The 26,123-nt window shown below is 37.2% G+C and overlaps 1 protein-coding gene across 1 annotated transcript in view; it reads left to right on the top strand.

Moving 5' to 3' along the window:
* The window catches only part of LOC120625921 (ATP-binding cassette sub-family D member 3), a 30,792-nt gene extending 6,666 nt beyond the window's left edge, over window positions 1-24,126 (top strand). The window contains exons 3-15 of the mRNA XM_039893191.1: window positions 9,670-9,739; window positions 12,122-12,219; window positions 12,972-13,152; window positions 14,091-14,160; window positions 15,312-15,406; window positions 16,031-16,148; window positions 16,542-16,639; window positions 17,774-17,963; window positions 18,594-18,723; window positions 19,975-20,149; window positions 21,393-21,566; window positions 22,237-22,341; window positions 23,644-24,126. Coding sequence (XP_039749125.1) covers window positions 9,670-9,739; window positions 12,122-12,219; window positions 12,972-13,152; window positions 14,091-14,160; window positions 15,312-15,406; window positions 16,031-16,148; window positions 16,542-16,639; window positions 17,774-17,963; window positions 18,594-18,723; window positions 19,975-20,149; window positions 21,393-21,566; window positions 22,237-22,341; window positions 23,644-23,778 — 1,639 coding nt within the window. The 3' untranslated portion in view covers window positions 23,779-24,126. The remainder of the gene's footprint in view (window positions 1-9,669; window positions 9,740-12,121; window positions 12,220-12,971; window positions 13,153-14,090; window positions 14,161-15,311; window positions 15,407-16,030; window positions 16,149-16,541; window positions 16,640-17,773; window positions 17,964-18,593; window positions 18,724-19,974; window positions 20,150-21,392; window positions 21,567-22,236; window positions 22,342-23,643) is intronic.
* Window positions 24,127-26,123: the final 1,997 nt, after the last annotated feature.

Raw genomic sequence — 26,123 nt, 5'->3', positions numbered from 1 at the left:
ATCCAGCTGTGGACGTCAATTGGTTCAAAATTGAAATTTTTGGTGATTGAGATTTTGGTGATGGTGATGATGAATGCAAATGTTATGTTTCAAAGCGAATAGAGGAAGGAAGAATTCACTTGCCTGTACCTAATATTGTCATGTCTTTAAATACATATACAAATTGAGGAAAACTGAAAGGTACTTACCTATTATATAGAAACCTCATTATTATTCTGGTTTCCTTAGCTAACAATTCGACTTACATGCAATTATTTACAAATAAATAAATTTTAAGTTTGGTTTGTCTGGTTGGTTGCTTTGCAGTGGCTATTTATTAATGTAACGACAAAGACGTTCCGGTACGATGCCGCGTATAAGCCGATTAGAGGTATTGGTTCAATATAACTGCCACACTCCCAACAGGTTAGCCCGTTTCTATTTTAGACTGCATCTGTACTGCATCATCTGGTGGTAACACCAGCTAACTTGTACTGAAGAGAATCATAATAAAATCATTTATCAAGAAGTATGTTGGTTGGACTCTCAAAATTCCTTTATTCACAGGCGAAATTTACATATGTAATTTTGTAATGACCGTACATTTTTTTTTCATTGTTTTATGTTGTTATATTCCTCGATTTGAAACTACTGTTATGAATAATCAAAATGTAGTTTACCAACTAGCCCACATAAAATTCAACTGGGTATTATTTTTGTGATCACCATATCAATCAATAGCATATAATGCTGGCCATACGTGATGGTGATCACAGCAAATGGTAGTAGTAGCTTAGAGAGCACTGCAGCCCGCTCTCCGTTATAATCCCTAAATCGCCTCGTACGACACCCACGGAGAGAGTAGGGGTGGTGAAAACTGTATTCTGATCTGCCATCACCACATGGTCTGTTACCACCATAACATAATATGATCAGTAGCGTGCACTTCATACATGCACAAAAGCACTGCATACCCTAAAATTTATATTATATAACCCGTATAGGAGGAGAGTTTTAGCCGTTATATTCAATTTCCCTGCAGTATGCATACCCTGGTAAGGAACCCAATGCATGCCACTGAATATCATTATGCCTATAACTAATAATAATAGTAATAATAATAATAATAATAAAGCCTTTATTTCCAACTTTAAGTCAATAACAATTTTTAGTCGTACATAGTAATTCATACATTTATTCATTGTAATTTTAGTCAGTTTGTGTATGTCAAAAATTTTACAATAATTTGCTATCTTAAATTTAATCTTAATTATTTTTGTTATTTTTCTTTGTCATTTATAAAATCGTTGTATGTCAATGTCGCGGCGTCGCTGGAGTGACGATATTATCAAGGCTGTTGGGGCTACCTGGACAAGGCTGGCGAGAGAGAGAAACAGATGCCTATAACTAGCGCTATCTATTTAGATGCTACACAAAATAATTTCTGCATTCAACATATTTATTTTTCCATACAAACGAATTCAAAATATTTTAAGTGTTTACTTATGACAACCCTATAGAAGATAAAAGACCGACACGCGCATAGTACCTACGCTACGCGACGCGTACCTAATAAAGTCACAGGAGTCACGTGATTTTAATTTTGCATGTGATGTTAGGGCTGTATCTGATTGCTTTCATCAAAAACTATAGCAGAAGTTTACTCAAAAAATATTAGGTTTTCGGTTACACAGATTAGTCTCAGAGACAATAAAGAATGTACCTTTAAAGCATCTGAAGTATTATTTCGGTTTTCTTTTACACGTTGTATATATATGTATATTGTAATAAATAAATATATTAGGACGATACACACATCGCCATCTAGTCCCAAAGTATGCGTAGCTTGTGTTATGGGAACGTAGAAAACTGATGAATATTTTTATGAATAATATACCTACATAAATACTTATAATTAATAATAATGATAAACACCCAGACACTTAAAACCATTTATTTCGTAACAATATACAGCATTGGACACAGAAAACACTGCCCATTACGCTAATCGGCCGTCAAAACAAAAAATATATAAAATCCTCATACAAACAAACAGTCATCGTCATCATCATCTGGCCTTAGTCCACTTCGCTGGCCAAGTGCGGATAAGTAGACTTCTCACGCCTCTGAGAACTTAGCGTTCTCTCGGGCATTCAAGTTAGGACATACCATGGTTGACGAAAATCGGTCAAAACTGGTCGCCACCAGAAAATAGCGTACCTATCACATATTTTTAACTAGCAACAACTAGCTAACAACTCAATATGGGTCTCAAATGAAAGGCCTTCACTAGTAGAATACAAAACACTATGAAAACGGGGTTTATAAATTTTCAATTTATATTTTTTTATTGCTGCACATAACTTTCTTCGCCAAGAAGGAGAGGCTATCACCGCTTAACGAGACTAACACCTTATTGTTCATATTATATCGTGATGCAAATACAAGATGGTGCACAATCAGCTGCGTGCACTTCATGCATGCACAAAAGCACTGCATACCCTAAAATTTTTGTATAACTCATAAATGCGAGAGATTTTTCCATTTTATGGAACCCTCCTTCTTTATGCATACCCTGGCCAAAAACCCTGTGCACGCCACTGTGCACAATTATATAATTTAAGCCGATCGATTAATGATATCTAATTTATTTAAACAAAAATCAATATCAGATAATATTAATGCCAGTTATCTCCATAATATGGTATAGGTAGGTCCTTATTTTATACAACGTGTAAATGGAAGTTGAATAATTACTTCACACGCTCTAGAGATACATTACTTGCTGCCCCTAAATCTTATCTGTGAAACCGAATCTTTAATAGTTGTAGTAGCACAGAGGGTCGGTGACAAGATGTGCCGTATCGTTAGCGGTTTCATCATCTTCATGATCAACACATTAACGGCCCTCTACTTGGCACGGGTCTCCTCCCACAATGAGAAGGGCTTGGCCGTAGTCTACCATGCTGGCAAAGTGCGGATCGGGAGACCCCACACCACACGCCGTTGAAAACATTATAGATAACTCTCAGGCATGCAGGTTTCCTCACGATGTTTTCGTTCACCGGTAAAGCACAGATATTTAAATTTCTTAAATTAAAAACGCACATAACTCCGAAATCACTACTAGTTGATGCCGGGGATAGAACTCTGTCTCCAAGAAAAGAAACGTTCACTTTTTTTATTTTAGTCAAATAGGTTGCTTATAATGAAGTCTGTTTTATATTCATTCAAAATTCTATTATTATTTTACGTAACGGCGGTAATGAGGTCACAAGTTCAAACCTAGCTAATGTCTAAAGCCACAGAACTAAGAAGATACAGAACCCTCTTTCAGGTATAATTGCATGCGTTGTTTCCAAAAACAGTGAGAACGCTCCGCGCGCGTCTCACTTCACACGCGCGGAATGGTGCTAGCTCACAAACTTCCCATTTTATGGTTGTAACGTTTAGGACATTAGAGGTCAAATAATTACTGTCAACTGCTGAATGATATAAAAGTGACTAACCGCATGTTCCAGAAAAACTACTGAAATGGAGTGCTTTTTGATTCTTCAATATTAATCGTGTACCTACACGGTTTCTGTATATTCTGAATTCCGTGGCTATAGCAATATTCTCTGCAAATAAATATAAACGCATTAAAAAGAAATAACCTTCCAAAGCGTGTTTCAATACTAAAAGGGACACTCACTGACTGCAAATTGTATTCAAAATCTATATGGCAAATCTTGGTGACCTCAACATTAGGCCCGAAGGTAAAAATCCGAAAATTAATACTTTCATTTCCCTTATTTGAATTATTGCTAGATGTAAAGGGTCGACATCGTCAACAATTAGGTTACTAGGTCAAGTGGATTTTTTTATTCTACTGTAAATTGGCCCTTGACTTCAATCGACATGCAGGGCTAGCACGGGTGGGAAATGAAAATTATATCCCCCGATTGTATCCCCTGACAAGGTATGGAATTAACGTGTCCTTTTCCTAAAGGCCGGGAACATGGAATAGGAGAAGTTTACCCCCGTTTATTATTACACATATAGGATATTATTACCTGTGCGCCAGTGCTCTAAGAGTTGATAATGCTGTGAGAGAAAGTAAATTTTTATCCTTTCCCCAAGGATATAATTGTCTCCTGCTCATGCTTTGACTGATGATGCAGGCTACGATGGTAGCGGGCAAACGTTATGGTGGATAAGTTAAAGCCATACCCCAATTCGGGGTATCGGAACGCGGCGTCGTCGTGTCGTACCGTATATTACCAATTTCAAGAACTGAACCAATAATAAAACAATATTAAACAAGCACGAATGGTAGTGGTATAGCAATGATTCCTATGGTATTATGAGACAATGAAGCGGTGATAGCCTTGTGGGTGGAGCTACGGCTTTCCTTTCGTGGAGACCGAGTTCGTGCCCCGGCAAGCAACACAGACATTTCGGAGTTATGTGCGTTTTAATTTAAGGAATTAAGAACGGTGAAGGAAAACATAGTGAGGAAACCTGCTTGCCTGAGAGTTCTCCATAATTTTCTCAACGATGTGTAGTCTAGAAAACTGCACCTGGCTAGCGTGGTAGACTACGGCCTTAACCCTTGTCTTTCTGAGGGTTGATATGATGATGATGATAAACCCCTAACTAAAGCATATTGCGTTATAATCTACGTGCCGACTAAAACTTAAATAAATCATCATCATCATCATCATCACATCAACCGATAGACGTCCACTGCTGGACATAGGTCTTTTGTAGGGAGTTCCAAGTTCCACGATTCTGAGCCGCTTGGATCCAACGGCTACCTGCGACGCGCTTAATGTCGTCTGTCCACCTCGTTGGGGGTCGACCAACGCTGCGCTTACCAGTACGGGGCTGCCATTCCAGCACCTTGGGACCCCAACGTCCATCCTTTCTCCGAACTATGTGCCCGGCCCATTGCCACTTAAGCTTCGCGACTCGTTGAGCTATGTCGGTAACTTTGGTTCTTCTACGAATCTCCACATTTCTGATTCGATCGCGTAGAGATACTCCGAGCATAGCTCTCTCCATCGCCCGCTGAGTGACTCTAAGCCTTCTTATGAGGCCCATAGTTAACGACCATGTTTCAGAGCCATAGGTCATCACTGGCAACACGCACTGTTCGAAGACTTTCGTCTTCAGGCACTGAGGGATTTCTGACGAAAAGATGGCACGGAGTTTCCCGAACGCTGCCCATCCGAGTTGGATTCGGCGGTTCACCTCCTTCTCGAAATTGGACCTACCTAACTGGATCGTGTGTCCTAGGTATACGTATTCGTCAACAATTTCGAGTGCAGTGTTCTCAACGATTACTGGTTGAAGCGGAACATGAGCATTAGACATAATCTTCGTCTTGCTCATGTTCATTCGTAGGCCAACCTGTTGAGAAGCTCTGCTGAGGCCATCGAGCATCGTATTTAGGTCTCCCAGAGTCTTGCCTTAAATAAATAAGTACACGCAAACTACTTGCAAAGTCCTCGGTATTTAATTATTTACATTTACTTAGCAAAACCTTCTAGTAATCCAAGATTAACGTCTCAACTGAGCGTCTTAACATCAAGCTAACCTACCTATTGCGAAAAGTTATGCTATTTATTCGTTTAATGGATATTACCTACATACCTTATACAAGTTTTTTTTGACGGCCATCAAACAAAAACCCTGTTACTATAGCGTGGAAACATTGTTTGGCGCAAGACCGCGAGCTGACGGCCAACCTCCTGTTGTGGAGAGGCGCGAAAAGGAGAAGAATAATATTTTACTGGCCATATATGGAGTAATGCCATTGTCTATAAACACACAGTGCACAGTGGGCCAAAGCAGATATCCAACATGATTGTTGGTAAAACCAGAAAATCATAGCCTATAACCAGAGCCACCTTCGCAGGTCCTACAAAATGCCACCCTATACACATCAACTTGAGGTTTTTAGCCTCATGTGCCTATAATAACACTATAAACGACGCCATTAAGACGGCGGCTGAAATAGGCATGCCCGTAATGTATACACAAAAGCTCTGACCCAACGCACATTGAGACCGTATTTATAGTTGATAGTCAAATAATCTGAACCTGTAGTGTTCTTACCTACCATTGAGGTAGATCTCGCAATTTAGCAAAAAATTCAAAACTCATTTATTTCTAGTAGGCCCAGTTTATAAGTTCTTTTGAAATGTCGCAAAAAGCTAGCTGTCTTTATAGCATAAGTCTAAAGCTAAACATCCGAAAACGATTCGTATCGTACATTATCTCGTACTATTTCGACAAGACGAGTAAATGAGTGGACATATTTATTATCTGGCGCACTATTTTACCCCAACTGACATATGCGATGTAAAGTGCTAACTAAATTTAAATTGTCTGTGTTTTTCAAATAACTGCATAGTATAATCCAATAACACGTTCATATAATAATCTCCGATGTTACTTACTGTCATTTTTGATGCATTCTAGGAGTCGCCGAGTTCTCTATTTTTTATATTTTTATTAAAGTGTTCCTACCTACACATAGAGAAAGTATCTGTAGTACCTTTGTTTTATTTAATAGCTTTCTAAGAAAAACGTAGGTGCTTAAAATTTTCGTTAGAGACAACTTCGTAGTTTTATCTCTCAAGAAAAATTTACTGAATCCTGTATAGTGGATAGCCATTTAGTTAGAAATATGGTAAATCGTAACATATATTTTATATAATAAAAGCAAAGAACTGCTGTAAAGAAATTCATAAATTTAATAATATAGTATATGTTGCTTGAACCTCATCTTAACGGGAGCGCATTAATTCTGCGCGGACAGTCACCTGTTAACTGCTACTAATTAACATATAAATTCCGGTTATGCTTACCCACCTTTAGGCCAATGAAAGTAAGACGCTAGTGACGTAACAGTTGTGCGCTGTGACGGCAAAGTACCGCAAGGCAATTGAAATGGTCAGCATTTCAACCACACGCCTCAAAATGCTTAATTTTTGTACGTCGATCATCGACATAATCGGCGGATGCTAAACTTCTCGGAATAGTCCCGTTGTCTCTCTCTTCTAAAATACAGCATACAGCATGACTGAGAAAATTAAACATACCCTCAGTGCCCGGTGAACGAGGGTGACAATCTCCGAGCGGGAAATTCTATTTCCCACGAAGTATCGTGTTCTCAAGTGCTTATGTCTTGTATTCTTTTATATGGATGAGAAACATGGATTTTAAAGAGGGAAAGTTGTAGACGGTTGCAAGCGTTTGAGATGTGGTCATTACGAAAAATGTTTAAAATATTATGGGAAGGGCTAAATGCCAACGGAAACTAATGACAACCGTCATACAAAGGAAGGTTGCGTTCTTCGGTCACCTACAGAGAGGATCCCTGTTCGAGTTTCCAAGGTTGATCCTTGAAGAGAAAATTACCGGGAAAAGAGCAACTAGGAGGCCGTGGAAGAAGTGGTTCGACGATATAAGAGAGTAGACCGAACATACCTATTCGATATTAAAGAAGATTGCACATCATCGTTCGATTTTCCACCGACTGACCTCCGAACTTCAATATGAAGATGGCACCTAATGATGATTCTAAAATAGATTTATAGGGAAAACGGAACTATTTAGAGAAGTTTAGCATGTCTTGCATCCTGCACGGCCTTAGCATGGGCAGGGGATATTTTTTCTCCACAGGGACACAGGGCAAAATATTTATATTCTTCAACAGTTTATTCATTTACCAAGCATGGGCCTACGGGTAGAAATCTCGCAGAAAATGTATGAACCCTCTTAAATAATGTATGGCGGCCAAGATACAAATAGACACATAAAAAAAAAAAAGCTTTTGGCTTCAATATCGATTACAGATGCCGTTCTATATAACTTTTTAGACAAAAAAATTTGTAACCTGCTAGTCATGCTGGACACATGATATTTTTAATCTCGGGAAAACTAACGGCTATAGCAGAATTAAAAACAATAACGAAGTCGTAAGCAGTTAGGAATATAATAACCAAAATATAAAAAAAAAGTTGAAATGTCTTGCGAATAGCTATTCAATATTATTTGAATTATGTGTATAATTTTTAACTAAGAAATATTTAAATATAATGTGCCTCTAACCATAAAACCATATCATGTAATGTAATATTAAAACCTTACAATGTGTTAATTATACGCGTGCAGCCTAATGTAAGTTTAATGGATACGAGCAGTTTAACGACTCGATAAAAATACAGGTACCTAGGTGCTTGCATACAAATCGTGGTTTACTAGGAAATAAGGATACCTAAATATAAGTAGATAAAAAAATAGATATACTACGACAATGCACACATCGTCATTTAGCCCCAAAGTAAGCGTAGCTTGTGTTATGGGTACTAAGATGACTGTTGAATATTTTTATGAATAATATACATAAATACTTATAATATATATAGATAAAAACCCAGACCCTGCAAAACATTCATGTTCATCACACAAACATTTTCCAGTTATGGGAATCGAACCCACGGCCTTGGTAAATATACCTCATCTATACTTACAAGTTTAGATGATACTGATCGGAAACTTATAGTAGTGGGGTACGCTTATTATAAAAAGGATTTGTCCAAAAAGGTTTTTTTTCTAATTTTAATATATTATTTATTAGGAATGTAGGTATTTAAATAAAGTTCCCAAAATAATTATAACTCCACACCAATATTGAGATTATTTTTTGTTTTGTCTCATTTATCGAGCATTGTCTATAATTAAATTAACCACAGATTTAAAAAAAAAAGCTACAATCAGCAACCTAACCCAACCTAAACCTTTTTTATTGTCATCGAATTTGTTTTAAAAATTAATAAAAAATCTTAACAAACACAAACTAAATCGTGCAATAAATAAAAGGTTTCAGTAACGTAAAGCTTATGCCTAAGTGAAGGGGTTTTGCTAAGTAGACTATTACGATCTAAGAGCTCGTTCTCACTTGTCGGGTGTCGGATCCGTATATTAATCGGAGATTCCAGTGGCAGAGTATTTTATTGTGTTGTATTTGTGTCGGCGCCGACAAGAAATGTCGGGGTGTTTTGCCAGCCCACTACGCCCGGAAAACAATCGTGTCGGATCTCGCCCACGTATGAGTACGAATGTCGCTATTCACATTTGTCAGATGTCGGTGCCGATAATCTTTTATTTTGGTAGTATAGGTATGTAGTTATGCTATTATGCTGCGTACTGATATTCGATTGAATGTAGTTATTAACATCCTAAAATAATTGAAAAATTAATTTTGTCACTTCTCAATTCTGTTATTAAGTTCTGATATGTTCCCAAACTAAATCTTTCCCTCAGGATTGGGTGCAGTCAATATTGTGTTTTCTGGGCTCTCTTTCTTTGTTTTCTTCTTAAATAATAATACAACAAGAACTTCATCGACGTCCATCGTACTTAGTTGCTTTGCGTAGAGTGCTAAAAATTGGTATTAGCTTCAACCGTGGCCGACAACCGATTATTAACCAAAAGTGTGAACAAAGGCGCAGACATCCGATTAATATACGGTTCCGACACACGACAAGTGGGAACTAGCTGTAAAGATTCAATCAATTTCCGACCGTTGAAAATCGAATTCAGTATCTTATCTTATATATGTTTAATGTTTATCTACGGGATAAACGCTATGTTTATCTGAGGATTGAAAAACTAAGTATTTTTATTTTGTTTCAGGTCTATAATCACAATGAACCTCAGCGATTTCAGAATGCTCCTAGGAAAGCTATTTATGGCTATGCCAATGGTATGTATAATGTAGATATAAAGACTTTTTTTTTGCCCAAGAATATATGCGCGGGGCACTTCGATGAAAATTAAAACCTAAAAAAATGTTATTTTTATTTATTTATACGCATCTGTACCACTGACTAGGAACGAACATGGAAAGTACATTTAGTTTAGTTTATCCAAGAATTTCAGCAAAGTTTTTTTGTATGCAGTACCTACGCTATATTTAATTGCGTCCAGATCGATGTACACTATACACTTTATTTTTTTTTACATGTCTTATTATGAAAAAAATCAATAACTTTCTAGTTTGAATATCTTTTTATAAATATTAAAAAAGCATATAATTTATTAAGCATATAACTATTTTATTTATTCTATTTTGTTCTATTTTTAAATAATAATTTACACTAAAAATTAATTATTAAAAAAATTATTAAATTAATTAAAATTATTAAAAAGTAATAATTGTTTAAATAATAAGAGACGTTAAAAAAATAGAATATATAATAGAAATAGCTAATATATATTCAGAAAATAAATTTGTTAATCCCAAAATTATGTTCAACAACTGTTATTTAATTTTCAAACTCTTTTAAATCTACGAAGTTCTTCACAGCGAAAATGTGTTATTTTTAACCATATTTCTGACTAAATATTTATCAAATGTTATAACTTTAAACTTATTGAGCGACATTTAAAAGATTTCATTCGGTAATTTGTTATAAAATAATAAACCATTGCCCTTGAAAGAATTAGCAATTTTATGTAGCCTAGTAAACTGCACAACGAGTTTATCTTTGCTTCTTATATTTATATTGTTACAGTACATTTTCTTTTAAAATTTTGTTATATTTTTATGGACATAAATTCAATTAAATAGTATATAGTCATAGTAAGATAAACAGGAACCTACGTGGCCTACTATTAGGACAAATTACGTAGTAAGTCCACCAGGAAGCAGTGGTATATAGTTGCTACTGACACATTTTCTTTTAGGCATAATATACACATTCTATTGACAGTGACTTTGCTAAAAAAATGTGCACAAACACTTTAAGTTGCATCGTCATACTATATGTGTAATTACAAAAATATATATTAATATTGTGTATATACATAAAATTATGGTCATACCGCCTATGCAAAGTATCTACTTAAATCCTTTGTGGAGTTGTGTAAAATCTATTATAAAGTAAACACCAAGGTTTCAGTTTTAGAATTACGTAGGTTTCAATTTAATTAAAAAAACATCGAGTATGTCGAGGTTAGATACGATAATAATGATGAATTATTTTTGAATGGCAAAGGTTTAATTCAAAGGAAAGGTTAAAGGTTTAACGGTAGTTAGTACCTCACTCTCATTATATCCGCACTATAGACAGAATAATGTTTTTAAATACAAATAGATTTCGTCTAATCCTTACTTAAAATTATAAATGCGACGCTTTTACGTTTGATTGTCGTATATTACGCCCTATTTAAGCAACCGATCAACTTGAGTTTTGGCATCTACCCTTTGTACTCATCAAAGGTTAGAAAGTAATAATTACTAATTTTTGTCCTAACGGTGCAAGGCATTTGTAAAAAATGCGGACGTAGAACGCGGCCAACAGCTGGTTGCTATAATGAATCACTAACATGGGCTATCAGTCGGTATTTTCGTGAAACTATACGACAAAAATATGACGTAGTCGGTAGTTCATCCGGTGTCCGTAGTAGTTCCTTGGTGTTCTCAGAGGTGGCGCTGATTTTTTTGTTGGTCGAATTGTTGGAAAATATACGTTCGCTTCACAATATCTATTCATTTTTAACATGGCTAGGTTTGTTGTGGGCTATTCTTAGACCAGCGCGTGTTTGGAACCCTCCTTTAGTTATAAGTTGACGAATGCAGTTATCACCATCACATAACATTAGTGTTAACATGTTAAATGTATGAACGCATCATAAGTGCCTGTGATAAGGTGTACATGAATAAAACATTTTTGAATTTGAATCATTTATCGATGTTAATTATACTAACCGATTGACCTCCACGGCTGGACATAGGTGTTTTATAAACAGTTTTAAATTCCACAGTCTCGGTCCGCTTGCGGCTCCTTGCGTCTCGTTTCGTTTCCGTACAAGATCCTTAGTACAAGATTTTCTCGCTTGCAATCGCTAAGTAAACTATACCGTCAAAGTAAAATGGACCTAATGTTACTCGTTTTACAGTAGAGTTGAGAGTCTGCCACCGCTAAGCTATTCCAGTAACTTGGGACCCCAGCGTCCATCGGTTTTCCGAGCTATGCTGATCGCTTCTTTATTGAAATATTGAGCTAGTGAAGAGTTTAATTCGATTACGTAGACCAACGAAAACTACACTTACCCTTTCTAAACATTTTGTTTTTTTTTTCAGATATCAGTAGTAAATAATGTTTTGAAGTGGAGTATAGGTGAGGTGAAACTACGATTGCGGACCAATCTCTCATTGCATTTGTATCAACAATACCTGAAGTGAGTACCTATTGTCTTATGATTGTTAAGGTAGATATTATATTGGTTCGGCCATCGATAATCGATAACGAAAGAGTTAAATGAAATCTATATCCCTTGTTTTACAACTCAAATTCGTCCAAACTTCCACAGCAAACGCTATTGCCAAAAAACAAAATTCACTACTCTAAAATGAGTATCATTAAGTTCATTTTGCTTTGACGTTACAGTGTTGCAATACTCGAAAGCGACACCACGTTTGCGAGAATGGAAATCTTAGCCAAGTGAACTGTCCTAAAGCGAAAACTAAACAAAATTGGACATAGTTATCAGGTCATTGAAGGTTTTTTTGTATTTCCAAAAATTTGTATGAGTGTTGCAATGCGTTTTAGGGGCGCCCAAAAGGAAAGCAACGTTTACCCTAAGTTAAATACTCTACTTTTCACACCTCGCGAGGCAATAAAATCAAGTTTGTGAGGGATTTTTTTTTACAATCTCTCTATGGTTCGCGCTTCAAAGGCCCTGCTAAGTGACAGGGACGCCATCATACGTTAGAGCGAGATAGCAATATCAGAATGAACAGATTTTATTCAGACACGCCGTGCGCGTTGTCCCTAATCATAAAAGCTCTTAGGGACCCCAGAACAACATTACTTACGCTAAGCCTTTAGCATGTATTGAAATACTTGACCTTTCAATTAGACCTATAAATACTAGGCTATGTAATAAAGCATTGTCGTGCGATTGGTGTGAAAACACATTTTTCTTTCCAGAGGATTCACATATTACCAAGTGACGAATTTGGACAACCGGATATCGAACGCGGACCAACTCTTGACCACGGATATAGACAAGTTCTGCGACACCGTCATAGACCTCTACAGTAACATAAGCAAGCCATTGTTGGACATCTCCATATACTTGTACAGACTGACAGTCAATTTGGGACCCTCTGTGAGTTCCCATTATTCATATATAATAATATCCTATACTGAGCTATATAAATTATGGAACGTAAACAAAAGGTTTTTACATTTATCATTGTCGACCATTCTAAACGGTAATGTGAATAAGTAACGATTTTTGTAATTGTGAATGTTTAAGGTTGCCTGGCAGAGATCGCTATTAAGCGATAAGGCCGCCTTTTGTATTACTACTTCTTTCGATGTTTCTGTTTTTGTTATATTTTAAATATGTTAATGTTGTGGTATACAAATAAAGAGTTTAATAATAATGTTAATATACTAAACTATTATACTAACAAAGCAAGAATTTGTCAACGGCTGGGTGTACGGAAAAATTCTTATAAGTTTATGCTTAAACCTTTAAATTAAGACCTGTGGTGTATATTATGTGTAATGAGTTAATAAATAAAATACAAAAAAAAAAAAATAACCTTCTAACGCTGGACATTATGATACTTACACTTTAGGTGGCTAACAACCATCGCGTCCACCGAGCGACTAAATGCTTCTAAGAACCGGTTAGCTTTAGATCGGCCATCAATTCTTAGTCTGTCAATTATAATAATATTTAAAATGACATCGTGATAACAAAAAAAAACACCCGGCTAAGTTTGTTGTGGGCTTTTTCTTAGACCAGGACGCGTTGGAACCCTTGTAGCTTTAGTTTTAAGTTTACGAATGTGGTTATCGCCATCATCTCACTACCGTGTAATTCTTATGTACGCATCAAAAGTGCCACCTATGGGCCTACTTGAATAAAGATATTTTTGACTTTGACTTTGACTTTATAAAAAAAAAAAAGTGTAACTCGCAGTTTGTCGGTTTATTTTAATAAGGACATTAATCTAATTGCCTATTGTACATACAAAAAGTAACGCTTACTTCTATATAGATTTCATTATAGATCATTTCTTTTTTTTATTACAGACACCCGGCATCATGATGGCCTACCTATTCTTCTCCGGTATATTCCTCACTTATCTAAGAAAACCTACAGGTAATAAAATAGCTATATTATCTTTAAATAATTAATCTTTCTTAGATGTTGTAGCTGTTTGTCTATGTATACCATACGTAGCACCACTTGATGTACAATAATATGTTTTTTGTGGCGCCGGCCATCTTTGAACGATTTTCTACAAACATAACATTAATCTATACTAATTATATAAAGAGGTAAAGTTTGTAAGATTGTTGGGGGTAATCACTGGATCTACTGATACGATTTTGAAAATGTTTTACGAGTAGAAAACTACATTATTTGCAGCATATAGGGTTTGCAGATGATATAAAATTGAGAAAATCTCCAGTACGAGTTATAAAAAACTTAAGGATAAGCATTTTCAAAGGTATAAAAAGCCTACCCTTTAGTATTTATAACTCGTACAGGAGATTTTCTTCATTTTATATCACCTGCATACCCTCTATGCACGCCACTGGTTATTTGTTAGTGTCATAAGCAATACAACGTGTAACGGAAATACGAAATAATGTTGTAGGGTGCAAAGGTATATTTCACAAGGAATCACCCTGTAAAAATATTAAATTAAAAGAAGCATATTCATTTTTCCATACAAACGAATGCAAAACATTCTAAGTGTTCACTTATGACAACCCTATTGAAGATAAAAGACCGACACGTACACAGTACCTACGCTACGCGACGCGTACAGTACCCTGAAGTTTGAGCACGACGTTGCGCACCACACACATTTTGGTTGTCGGGTGTAGCGGGGAGGGTAACAGCGCACGTCTGCTAACTTCACGCAGACGCATTTAAGTTTAAATCGTACTGTACCTACTAAAGGGACAGGAGTCATTTGATTTTACTTTTACATGTGCTTTTAGGGCTGTATCTGATTTCTTTCAGTAAAAACTATGGCAATGGTTTACTCAAAAAATTTAGCATTTCGGTTTCAGAGATAAGTCTCAATGAGAGTAAAGAGTATATCTCTAAATCCTCTGAAGTATTATCTTCCTCCTGCCAAGCATGCGTTTCCTCACAAGCTCCCTCTGAAGCGTTAAATCAAGTGACATTTTAAATGCCTCAATTAAATACGCACATAACTCCGAAAAGTTAGACGTGCGTGCTTGGGATTACCCATTGCCTAGTTGAATATGAATTAACCTGTTCCTTTTTTTTTTTAGCTCGAATGACTGTACAGGAACAGAAGTTAGAAGGTGAATTCAGATACGTTAACTCGCGGCTCATCACAAACTCTGAAGAAATCGCGTTCTATCAAGTAAGTTAATTAAATTATTACGAACTAGCTGTTGGCCAAGTTCTTCGTCCGCGTTTATTACGAATTTTTACTAATCCCGTGGGGACAGTTTTTTTTCCTTTAAAGTTTTGTTTAAAATAACCTTAGATAAGCCATCTGCTTGATCTGTCAATTATAATTATAGATTTATAAAATCCGAAATTTAAAAAACCCTCGGCAGTTGCAAGTTGTTTTCGAGGTATATATAGAAGGAGCTGTGATAAAAAAGGTAAACCGCCTTTTTGTGGTGGCGGCCATCTTGGATACGAAATTTCGCGTAGAGTTCTTCTCCTAATCAAGCACTTTTACTTCATACCCATATTGAGGAAGTTGGAGAAGAAAATATGAGGCTATCTCGAACCGATTTTCATCAAACATAACTAAGAACACTCCCGACAAAAAAAACATAATCGAAATCGGTTTATCCGTTCGGGAGCTACGAGGCCCGCACGAACGCCCGCACACATACGTCGGGGTTTCAATTTTTTTTAACTTTAAAAAATGTGTTGGAATGGCGACACTGGAAATCTCAGCGTTGGTCTGGACTGGAAATTTCGCTTGTTATCATATTTACTCAAATAACGATTTGATTGGTTGATTGATCAGGGCAACCATCGAGAGCAACTGACCCTTCTGGCGAGTTTCTACAAGCTGACGCGGCACTTGAGGAACTTCCTCAACTTCCGCGTTGGCATGGGCTTCATCGACAACATTGTGGCTAAATGTAAGTGGTTTTTTTATTACACGCTTAATCGCTCCACCTGTATGTTTGTAAGCGACTCCTTTAGACTTGATTTTGATTATTCAAACGATCGTTTTTCGTTCAAACTTTGTAGGTGTATCGAGGACTGATGACAATACACTTATTTGATAAGTAAATCCTGCAATCACTGCTGTCAAACCTTACTTTTCTTTATTTGTTGAATGGAGCGACGTTTGACAGCAGTGATTGCCAGATTTACGCCGTTCGACAGCCTGTCGCGAGATAACAAAAACCTACATATACATCTGAAAACGTACACAAAAAATATACACACACAACCATAAACAATTAAATTGTTTTTGGCTCTCTTTGCTCATTTTTTACAGATGTTGACATTGACTCACTTTTTTACAGATGTTGCTATCACAGTTGGCTTCTACGCAGTATCGCGGCCCTTCTTCGTGAAGGATCATAATCTATTAACTACGGGTACTGAGCAAGACAGATTTAGGGTATGTATTTACGTAACATAACTGACCTCTTTTATTAACACTGGACTGGTTGTCCTAGAAACTTTCCTCTACTTTTAACACTAGACTGTCATCAATCAAATGACAGCTTAAAATTTTGATCTGAAGCGCCTAATGTGACATATGAGTGTCTCTTGAACTAATGATGTAGTGTTTTTTTTTTAATGGCTTGCGTTTGTACCAATTGGGTACGATTTACTTCGCCAAAGTCACGTGGTGTGGAAGAGACGCGCTTTTGAGAATGATCGGTGAAATATGAGGAAGACCAAATTTTAATCTTGACGCATTTAAATAAGTAGCAGATTTTTTTGCTTCTCCTTTATCAGTTAATTTCCAACCCAAAACAGCACATAAAAATAGATAATTACAATGTTTGTCGGTATAGTGGTTTTTAGAAATTCCAATTTTAATTATTTGACACTCGTTTTACCGTTATAATAGTTCTAGGGGTAATCTAGTGTTATATTTTTATATTAAAGTGCTTAGAAAACTACAGTTGGAAGAAATATCAGTATTAATAAGTAACAAAAAAATTAATACATACAACCAAAATAATCACCATAACCATAGTAAATATTAGTATAAATTTAGAAAAAATAATAAAAAATTACCCCAACTATGTGGTGGCTGAGCTTGGTGATCCGCTGCACAAATTCTTTAAAAAAAATAGTTTTCTTTTTTTTCTTGAAGTACAAGTTTCGAGGTGCATAGATTGAAAAGTCCTAGCTTAACGTATTATTTAAATCAAGAAATCCTATGTAATGTGTAAAGACGTAATGCAACGTCTAAAATTACGACATCGATTCGGCGGATCGCAAAGACTCGTAAACTGTCACTTGACAGATGAAAAAAAAACGTTTTCTTTTTAATAAAATAAATATATATACTAAGACAATACTCACATCGCCATCCAGCCCCAAAGTAAGCGTAGCTTGTGTTATAGGTAGTAAGATAACTGATGAATATTTTTATGAATATAATAAATATAAATGTTACATTCTTTATGTTTCTGTTCTTATTATATGTTATATATTTTGTATATGTTAATAAAGAGTATAATAAATAAATAAACAAATTCTATTCTATTCTATCAATAAACTATACATACATTTTCAGCATTATTACACTTATGGACGTATGCTCGTCAAAATGGCGGAGGGAATCGGCCGTTTGGTTCTCTCTGGTAGAGAGCTTAGCAAACTGGCCGGTTTGACTGCGAGAGTGACGCAACTGAAGAACGTTCTAGAAGATGTCAATAAAGGAAACTACAGCCGGACCATGGTCGAAAGGCATAGCAATGGTGGTAGTAAGTTTTTTTTTTTACCTCCTACATACTAATGCCTTTTCTTTACGTCGCATATACATATAATTAATTTTGAGATGTTAACTTTACTTGTTTTCCTTAGGATATAACCAACTACTTTGAAATACTATTCACTCGACTGCCGATTGGCGCAGTGGGCAGCGACCCCGCTTTCTGAGTACAATGCTGTGGGTTCGATTCCTAACACTGGAAAATGTGTGTGTGTGAACATACATGCTTTTTTTTCAGTGTATGGGTGTTTATCTGTATATTATAAAGTAAGGATGAAAGGAAAGGATGCTGAGCGCATTGAGTAGGAGCTCGACTTCGCCTTCGGGGCACCGAGTTCGAATCCCAGCACCGTTTTAAGTAATTAAAATATCACTTGCTTCAACGGTTAAGGAAGACATCGTGATTAAACCTGCATGCCTGAGAGTTCTTCATAATGATCTCGAATGTGTGTGGAGTCCACCAAACCGCACTATGCCAGCGTGGTGGAGTACGGCCTTAACCCCTTCTCATTGTGGGAGGAGACCCGTGCTCCGTAGTGGGCCGGTAATAATGTGATGATGGTGATGATGAAGGATGAAAGAAAGGTTGTATTTCATCACCTAACCTTTTGTCTGTCCGTAGTTCCACCAATGGCGTTGACACCGGGCGCAGGTCGCATCGTATACCAGGACAAGATCATCCGGTTCGATAAAGTTCCACTTGTCACACCCAATGGAGATATCCTCATAAAGGAGCTGACCTTCGAAGTGAAGTGAGTGTTTAATATTATTATCACACTTCATTTGTGCACCAAACCATCAAGAATATATACAAGAAAAAAAAAAACATGAAAAAAGAAGTAGAATACAAAGGCGGCCTTATCGCTTACCTGCGCTCTCTGCCAGGAAACCTTAGAATTAGAAAAAAAAGAGAAGAACAGACTGCAGGTTTTACAAAAATGTTTGGTTTATAGTATCAGTTTGTACGTTTTATTTATTACATGCGTATTAATTTAATTTTTTCTAGTGCTTTCTTAAGTTGTAGTAGATAATTTTGTAACAGCTTGTTCGGGGAAATAAATAAATAAATTTATTTATTAAATAATACTACAAATAATTTTTTTATAAAAAAAATATTTAATTCCCCGGACAAGCCGCTTTTAATCGGCTCGGTCTTAAATAGTAAACCAGATGTATAACCTACCACCTTGTCTGAGGAAAAGGGTTGCTCCAAGGAACGTTGGAGAATTAAAAAAAAAAAATCCGCATTGCTGTGTTCCGCTCTCAAGGATGTGATTGCCTATGTAGCTACAGGCACATTAGGACACCTACGCCAAAGGTCGACGACACAGGGCGTCACGTCGCACGACATGCTCCTTGCATGCCCTACTTCTACGATCACGTGGAACTTAACTACGATTTATATGGTACTGGCGTACCCAGCCCGCTTCGCCGGGCTAGATTTTGCTTTATTTTATTTAAACAATAAACTTACATCATTAAATTTTTAATTTAAGTCTCATAATATATTAAATCATTTATTTCTCTCCGTATTCATTCTCTTCTCGAGCGGGTGAAGATCATTATCTACACTCATGTACACCCAACAATAGAATATCATTATAGTAAATAAAAGCTGCATTTGACAGTTCAAAAATAGAGTGCTCCGATCGTCACCAAACTTTACAGGATTACTCGCCAGGTCAATCCGGAGATTCCCTGAAAGTTTCATTGAAAGCGGTCCAGCCGTTTCGGAGCCTATACGGAATATACCCACACACTTTCTCAAATAGATTGAAGCAGCGCCATCTACCACTACTACTGGGAAACAGTATATAAATTGCCACTAGGTGGCGCTCTGGGAAATCTCACACTCGGCACCCATTCTCACTGAGAGCTATTTATTTATTGATTAAGGACATTAACCATATACAGTAATAAACTTGTACAATATTCTACACATTCATTTAAATGTACAAAAAACTTGAAAAAATATTAAAAAAAAAACATCCGTTTCCATTTAGATCCGGCATCAACGTACTAGTGTGCGGTCCTAATGGATGCGGCAAATCTTCTATGTTCCGAATGTTGGGTGAACTTTGGCCAATATTTGGTGGAACACTCACCAAGCCGCCCAAAGGCAAACTGTTCTACGTTCCCCAGAGACCGTATATGACTCTGGGTACATTTAGAGATCAGGTTAGTGAAGCAGCGTTTATTTTAAACTATTCATGTTTATTTTTAAAACATTAAGGAATGATTTATTTTATATTTGGTTATTTAGAAAACTTTATTGAAAAGCTTTACAGTTGTGTGCAAAGACGGTCTTATTGCTAAAGTCATCCTTCATAAGTCGAAGACAAGGAAGCGGGATTGGAGGTTCATGTTTTATTGCTTGCAACATTTACTTTTAAATATAAAATACATGGCATCCCGAGCTACAAGAGAGCGCTCACTTTGCTCTCACTTAAAGTGTCTTTTATGCCAGTTTAGTACGTCTCGTATACAGGTCTCAACGGTCTTTTACCCAAGTTTAAACGACGTCTCGTACGTCTCGTACACAGGTCACAAGGATATTCTACGCAAGTTTAGTACCTTTTCATATACAGATCGCAAGTGTCTTTTATGCAAGTTTAGTACGTCTCGTATACAGGTCACAAGAGTCTTTTACGCAAGTTCAGTACATCTCGTATACGGAAAATAAGTGTCTTTTATGCAAGTTTCGTACGTCTCGTATACAGGTCACTATAGTATTTTACGCAAGTTTAGTACCTTTTCATATACAGATCGCAAGTGTCTTGTATGCAAGTTTAGTACGTCTCGTATACAGGTCGCAAGGGCCTTTTACCCAGGTTTAGTACGCCTCGTATACAGGTCGCAAGCGTCTTCTACTCAAGTTTAGTACAGTTTCGTATACACGTCACAAGAGTCTTTTACGCAAGTTCAGTACGTCCCGTATACGGAAAATAAGTGTCTTTTATGCAAGTTCCGTACGTCTCGTATACAGGTCACTAGGGTATTTTACGCAGATTTAATACCTTTTCATATACAGATCGCAAGTGTCTTTTATGTAAATTTAGTACGTCTCTTATGCAGGTCGCAAGGGTCTTTTACCCAAGTTAAGTACAGTATAATATACACGTCGCAAGAGTCTTTTACACAAGTTTTGTACGTCCCGTATACATATCTCAAGGGTCTTTTCTGCTAGTTTCAAATGTCTCGTATTCTGGGCGCAGGGTCTTTTACCCAAGTTTAGTACGTCTCGTACACAGGTTACAAGGGTATTTTACGTAAGTTTAGTACTTTTTTTATATACAGATCGCAAGTGTCTTTTATGCAAGTTTAGTTCCTCTCTTATACAGGTCGCAGGAGTCTATTACCCAAGTTTCAAACGTTTCGTATACAGGTTCTTCATTTCTTTAAAGAAAAATAACAATTCTAGGTTATTTACCCGCAAACGCGAGAGGAAATGTTACGTCGTGGGCGTACCGATGAAGAGCTGAACAGTTTCCTGGAGATCGTACAGTTGTCTTACCTGACCAATCGGGAAGGGGGCTGGGACGCCGTCGAAGATTGGATGGATGTTCTCTCCGGTGGAGAGAAGCAGAGGATAGCTGTGAGTGTCAGAGTTTGTTTTTGACTTAGCTTTAGTTTTAAGTTTACGAATGTGGTTATCGCCATTATCTCACTACCGTGTAATTCTTATCAAAAGTGCCACTTGAATAATTATATTTTTTTTGACTTTGATAGTTATTTGATAAAGTTAGTATTAAAGCCAAAGTTATACCTACCAGTATGGCTGACATAATTCTCTGATATTTGTATCGACATTGAAGTGTTGGTAGCCTATTGTTAAGGACTACAGCAATGCAGGGGGTCAGAGTCCGAACCCCGGCACACAATTCTAATTGATTTTCAACATTTTGGTTATTATAGGCAAAATGTTGCTCCTTTGGGTCTGGCTCTTGAAGATCTGAAGATTTTTTTAAAATAATTTTTAGCCTCTGTTACATCCTGATAACTAAACTTCATTTTGAAAAATAAATAAATAAATATACAACGACAGTGCACACATCGGCATCTAGCTCCGAAGTAAGAGTAGCTTGTGTAATGGGTACTAAGATGACTTCACAAACATTTTTCAGTTGTGCAAGTCGCCTTTCTGAATAACATCGGTTCAGTAGTTACGGAGCCTATTCAGCACAAACAAATGTTTCCTGTTTATAATATTAAATGATAATTATAATATAGATACACTTAATATTTCTTCGTGATTTGTATGTCAGATGGCCCGCTTGTTCTACCACGCCCCGCAATTCGCGATCCTGGACGAGTGTACGAGTGCCGTCTCCGTTGACGTGGAAGGTCAAATGTACCAGTACTGTCGAGAGGTGTGTTGGAAAATATATAATAAACTAGCTGTCCCGGCGAATTTCGTATCGCAGATCATTTTTTTTTTATGAATGTTATATTTTAATTGTTATTATCCTATTCCAGTCTAAGAGAAATGCAAAATATCAAATTTCATAAAAATTGACCCAGCCGTTCTTGAGTTATAAATGGTGTAACTAACACAACTCTCTTTTTTGTATATAGATATAAATAAGGAATTGGACAACCAACACGGCAAGCATGGGCAGGAGAAAATTATCTCTCCGGGGAAAGGATAAAAATTTACCTTCAGCTTTATCAACTCTCAGAGCACTGTCGCACAAGTGGAAATAATATCCAAATAATATATATGTAATATTAAATGGGGGTAAACTTCTCCTATTCCCTTTTCCCGTGCTTTAGCAGGATGACACGTTTATTGTATCCCCAGGGGATATAATTTTTGTCTCCTAGCCCTGCTGTAGCTTTAATCAAACCCTGTAATGTCTTCACGGTATGTGTTTTTGCTAAATAAACACATAAATAAATAAATATACTACGCCAACACACATCGCCATCTGGCCCCAAAGTAAGCGTAGCTTGTGTTATGGGTACAAAGATGACTGATGAATATTTTTATGAATAATATACATCAATACTTAGAATATACATATAAACACCCAGACTCTGAATGACATTCATGCTCATCGCACAAAACATTTTCCAGTAGTGGCAATCGAACCCACGGCCTTGGACTCAGAAAGCAAAGCGGACGCTGCAAACTGCGCCGATCGGCGTTCATATATTTATTTACGATTTAAATTATCACTTACAACATCGATCATTGTCTTCATCATCATGGGCACGGGTCTTTCCACAATGAGAAGGGGTTAGGGCCGTAGTCCACCACTCTGGCCCAGTGCGGATTGGTGGATTTCACATACCTTTGATAACATTATGTAAAACTCTCAGCCATAAAGGTTTCCCCACGATGTTTTCCTTCACCATAGAAGCAATTTAGAAAAGTCAGAGGTGCGTGCTGGGATTTGAATTCGGCCCCCCGAAAGTGTAGTCGAGTTCCTACCCACTGCGCTATCACCGCTTTTTATTATCCGCGCGACACCTGCGGGATGAAGAGGGGTGGTGACAACTGTACTCTGATCTGCCGTCACCACACGGCAAAGGATTATCAGAATTACTTTATTATCTCGTAGGTATTTCGTATTTAAGTCAATACCTACGCGTTACTTTGCTAGCGACTTTGAACTTTAAGTATACAGTAATAAGGTTCTTTTAACAATGTTCCGTCTGTTGCTCCTCAGATGGGTATATCTCTGTTCACGGTCTCCCACCGCAAGTCTTTGTGGGCGCACCACGACCACTACTTGCAAATGGACGGTCGGGGCGGCTACGTGTTCGAAGAAATCGACAGCGAAACGAAGGAGTTCGGCTCGTGATCGCCGCTCACAACAATAGTTATAAGACTCATGTGAATTCAACGTTATACACGTAACCAGCAATAATACTTTCCATTTCTACCGCGCACTTGCAAATTGTGGAACAATCTATAATATAGAAACATGCGTTTAAATCCTTATTACACTTCATGATATTTGGTAGTTACGGCAGACCAAGGCACATACCTCAAAAAGCCATGTTTCAGAAACTAGCGACTAAATTAAAAAAAAAAAAACCGTCACTGAAAATGTTTTTTACGCGTTACGCAAATGACACTCGCAGCACTCGAATTTTAACAAAACATCTGTAACAGTTAGCGACTTTATTGTTATTTTTAAATCTTGACGACCTCCCTGGCGTTACGGTGAGCGCTATGAATTTAAGTAGGAGGTCCCGAGATTCGATTACCGGCAGGGGAAATTTGGGAATTTCTGAATTGTCTCTGGTCTGGTCTGGTGGGAGGCTTTGGCCGTGGTTAGTTACCACCCTACTAACAAAGACGTGCCGCTATTCGATTCAGTGTTCCAGTGCTATTCCGCTTAAAAACCAATTAGGGGTATGACTACCATACTCCCTAACAGGTTAGCCCGCTATCATCTTAGACTGCATCATCACTTACCACCAGGTGAGATTGCAGCCAGGGGCTTACTTGTAGTGGAATAAAAAAAACAACAAGTGTACGCCGATGTGAAAAATAGCACTGTATGGCTACTAATGCGAGGTAGGTATTTCCACTCCGCAGTCGTTCGGCTACAAATTTTGTTTTTTCAGTTAAAATACTACAGGGCATTTCTAGTTTAAAAATTCAAAATTCATTGATTTTTAGTATTCTTACTCTATATGCACTTTTGAAACGTCAAGTCTGTCTGTTTGTAGTGAATACCACCGGTAATTAAGATTTCTATGGGTGCACCAATAAAGGCTTATTTGGCGGGTTGGGAAGTTAAAAATCAATCTTTTTGTTGTATTAAACACTTTTTTTTTTTTTTAGTTATGTGCTTTCGCCTGCCGGTCCTAGAACTTTAGGACGTATTTTACTTGGTGCGTCACTTTTTTTTTCTGTTTTTTCCACTACAATTTAGCCGACTGTAATGTTAACGGGATGTAATATAGTCAACTACCTGCACTCGCTAACTTCCACGACGACAAAACGTTTAATTCGGATTGCACAAGTTTTGCTCGCTAGCATTCTAGCAGTCGTTTTCAAGTCTGTAAAATCTGTTTATAAACTCTGTAAAATCGAAGTAACAGCACTAATGAATTTTAGATTTTTTTACCGTCGAAGTTAAGGCTACCAATTTGAATGAGGCACCTAACGAAACCGTGTTCTGGCACTCTCCTTTAAGCTTTAACACATTGCAAATAAGATCAATTTTACTCAGATGTTCAAGGTATTTCCACAGTCGAAAACTCGACTCGATTGCGAGTGAACAAATCTTATATAATCTGTATACTAAACTGCAGGCTCTTGCAGCCCAGTTACTAAACGAAACTCATCAAGTTGGCTGCAACCTCTTGCACGTAGTACCATTATTCTAAGGATGCAAAATAAAAAACAGCGAAGTAAATCGGTCACAAAATTACATTAAAATACTCTTAGGTGTGCACAACCAGTGGCGTGCACAGGGTTTTTTACCAGGGTGTGCAAAAAGAAGGAAGGTGCCATAAAATGGAAAAATCCTTCGCATTTTTGATTCATACAAAAATTTTAGGGTATGCAGTGCTTTTGTGCATGTATGAAGTGCACGCCACTGCTCTTAGGGTAGGCTGGGGTTTGATTCCGTTTTGGTATTAACAACCAGATTCAATTACATAGTCATGAAGTCTCACAGTGCATCGGAACGCACAGTAGATTCCAACAAACAAGTTTTGACGACCTTCCCGGCGCAGTGGTTATCGCTGTGGTCTTATAAGTGGAAGGTCCCAGGTACAATACCCAGCGGAAGCAATTAAAAACTTATAATTCTGAAATTTCTCTGGTCTGATCCTACAGACAAAGACGTGCCCGCCAAGTGATTTAGCGTTCCGGTACGATGACGCGTAGAAACCTTAGGGTTTTAATAGACTGTTTTCATGGGTCAGGGTTGTATTGTTTGTACTTTACAAGTACCAGCCGCTTGAGACATGAAGGCTTTCCACCCACGTGCCTCGCAATAGTTATTATTTATAACTTTAAATGGTGATAAACACTAAAGCCTACCATTCCGCATTGGAACAGCGTCTATGGATCTTATTCACGCACGTTTTTCACAGGTTAGCCCGCCACCATCTTAGACTGCACCATCACTTAGAATCACGCGAGTTTGCAGTCAAGGGCTAACTTGTAGTGGATAAATTTTTTTTT

Source organism: Pararge aegeria, chromosome 8 (genome assembly GCF_905163445.1).
Source record: "Pararge aegeria chromosome 8, ilParAegt1.1, whole genome shotgun sequence".
In the NCBI taxonomy this organism is placed as follows: Eukaryota; Metazoa; Arthropoda; class Insecta; order Lepidoptera; family Nymphalidae; genus Pararge; species Pararge aegeria.
The sequence above is the reverse complement of the archived record's forward strand: the minus strand, read 5'-3'. Positions and strand labels throughout refer to the sequence as shown.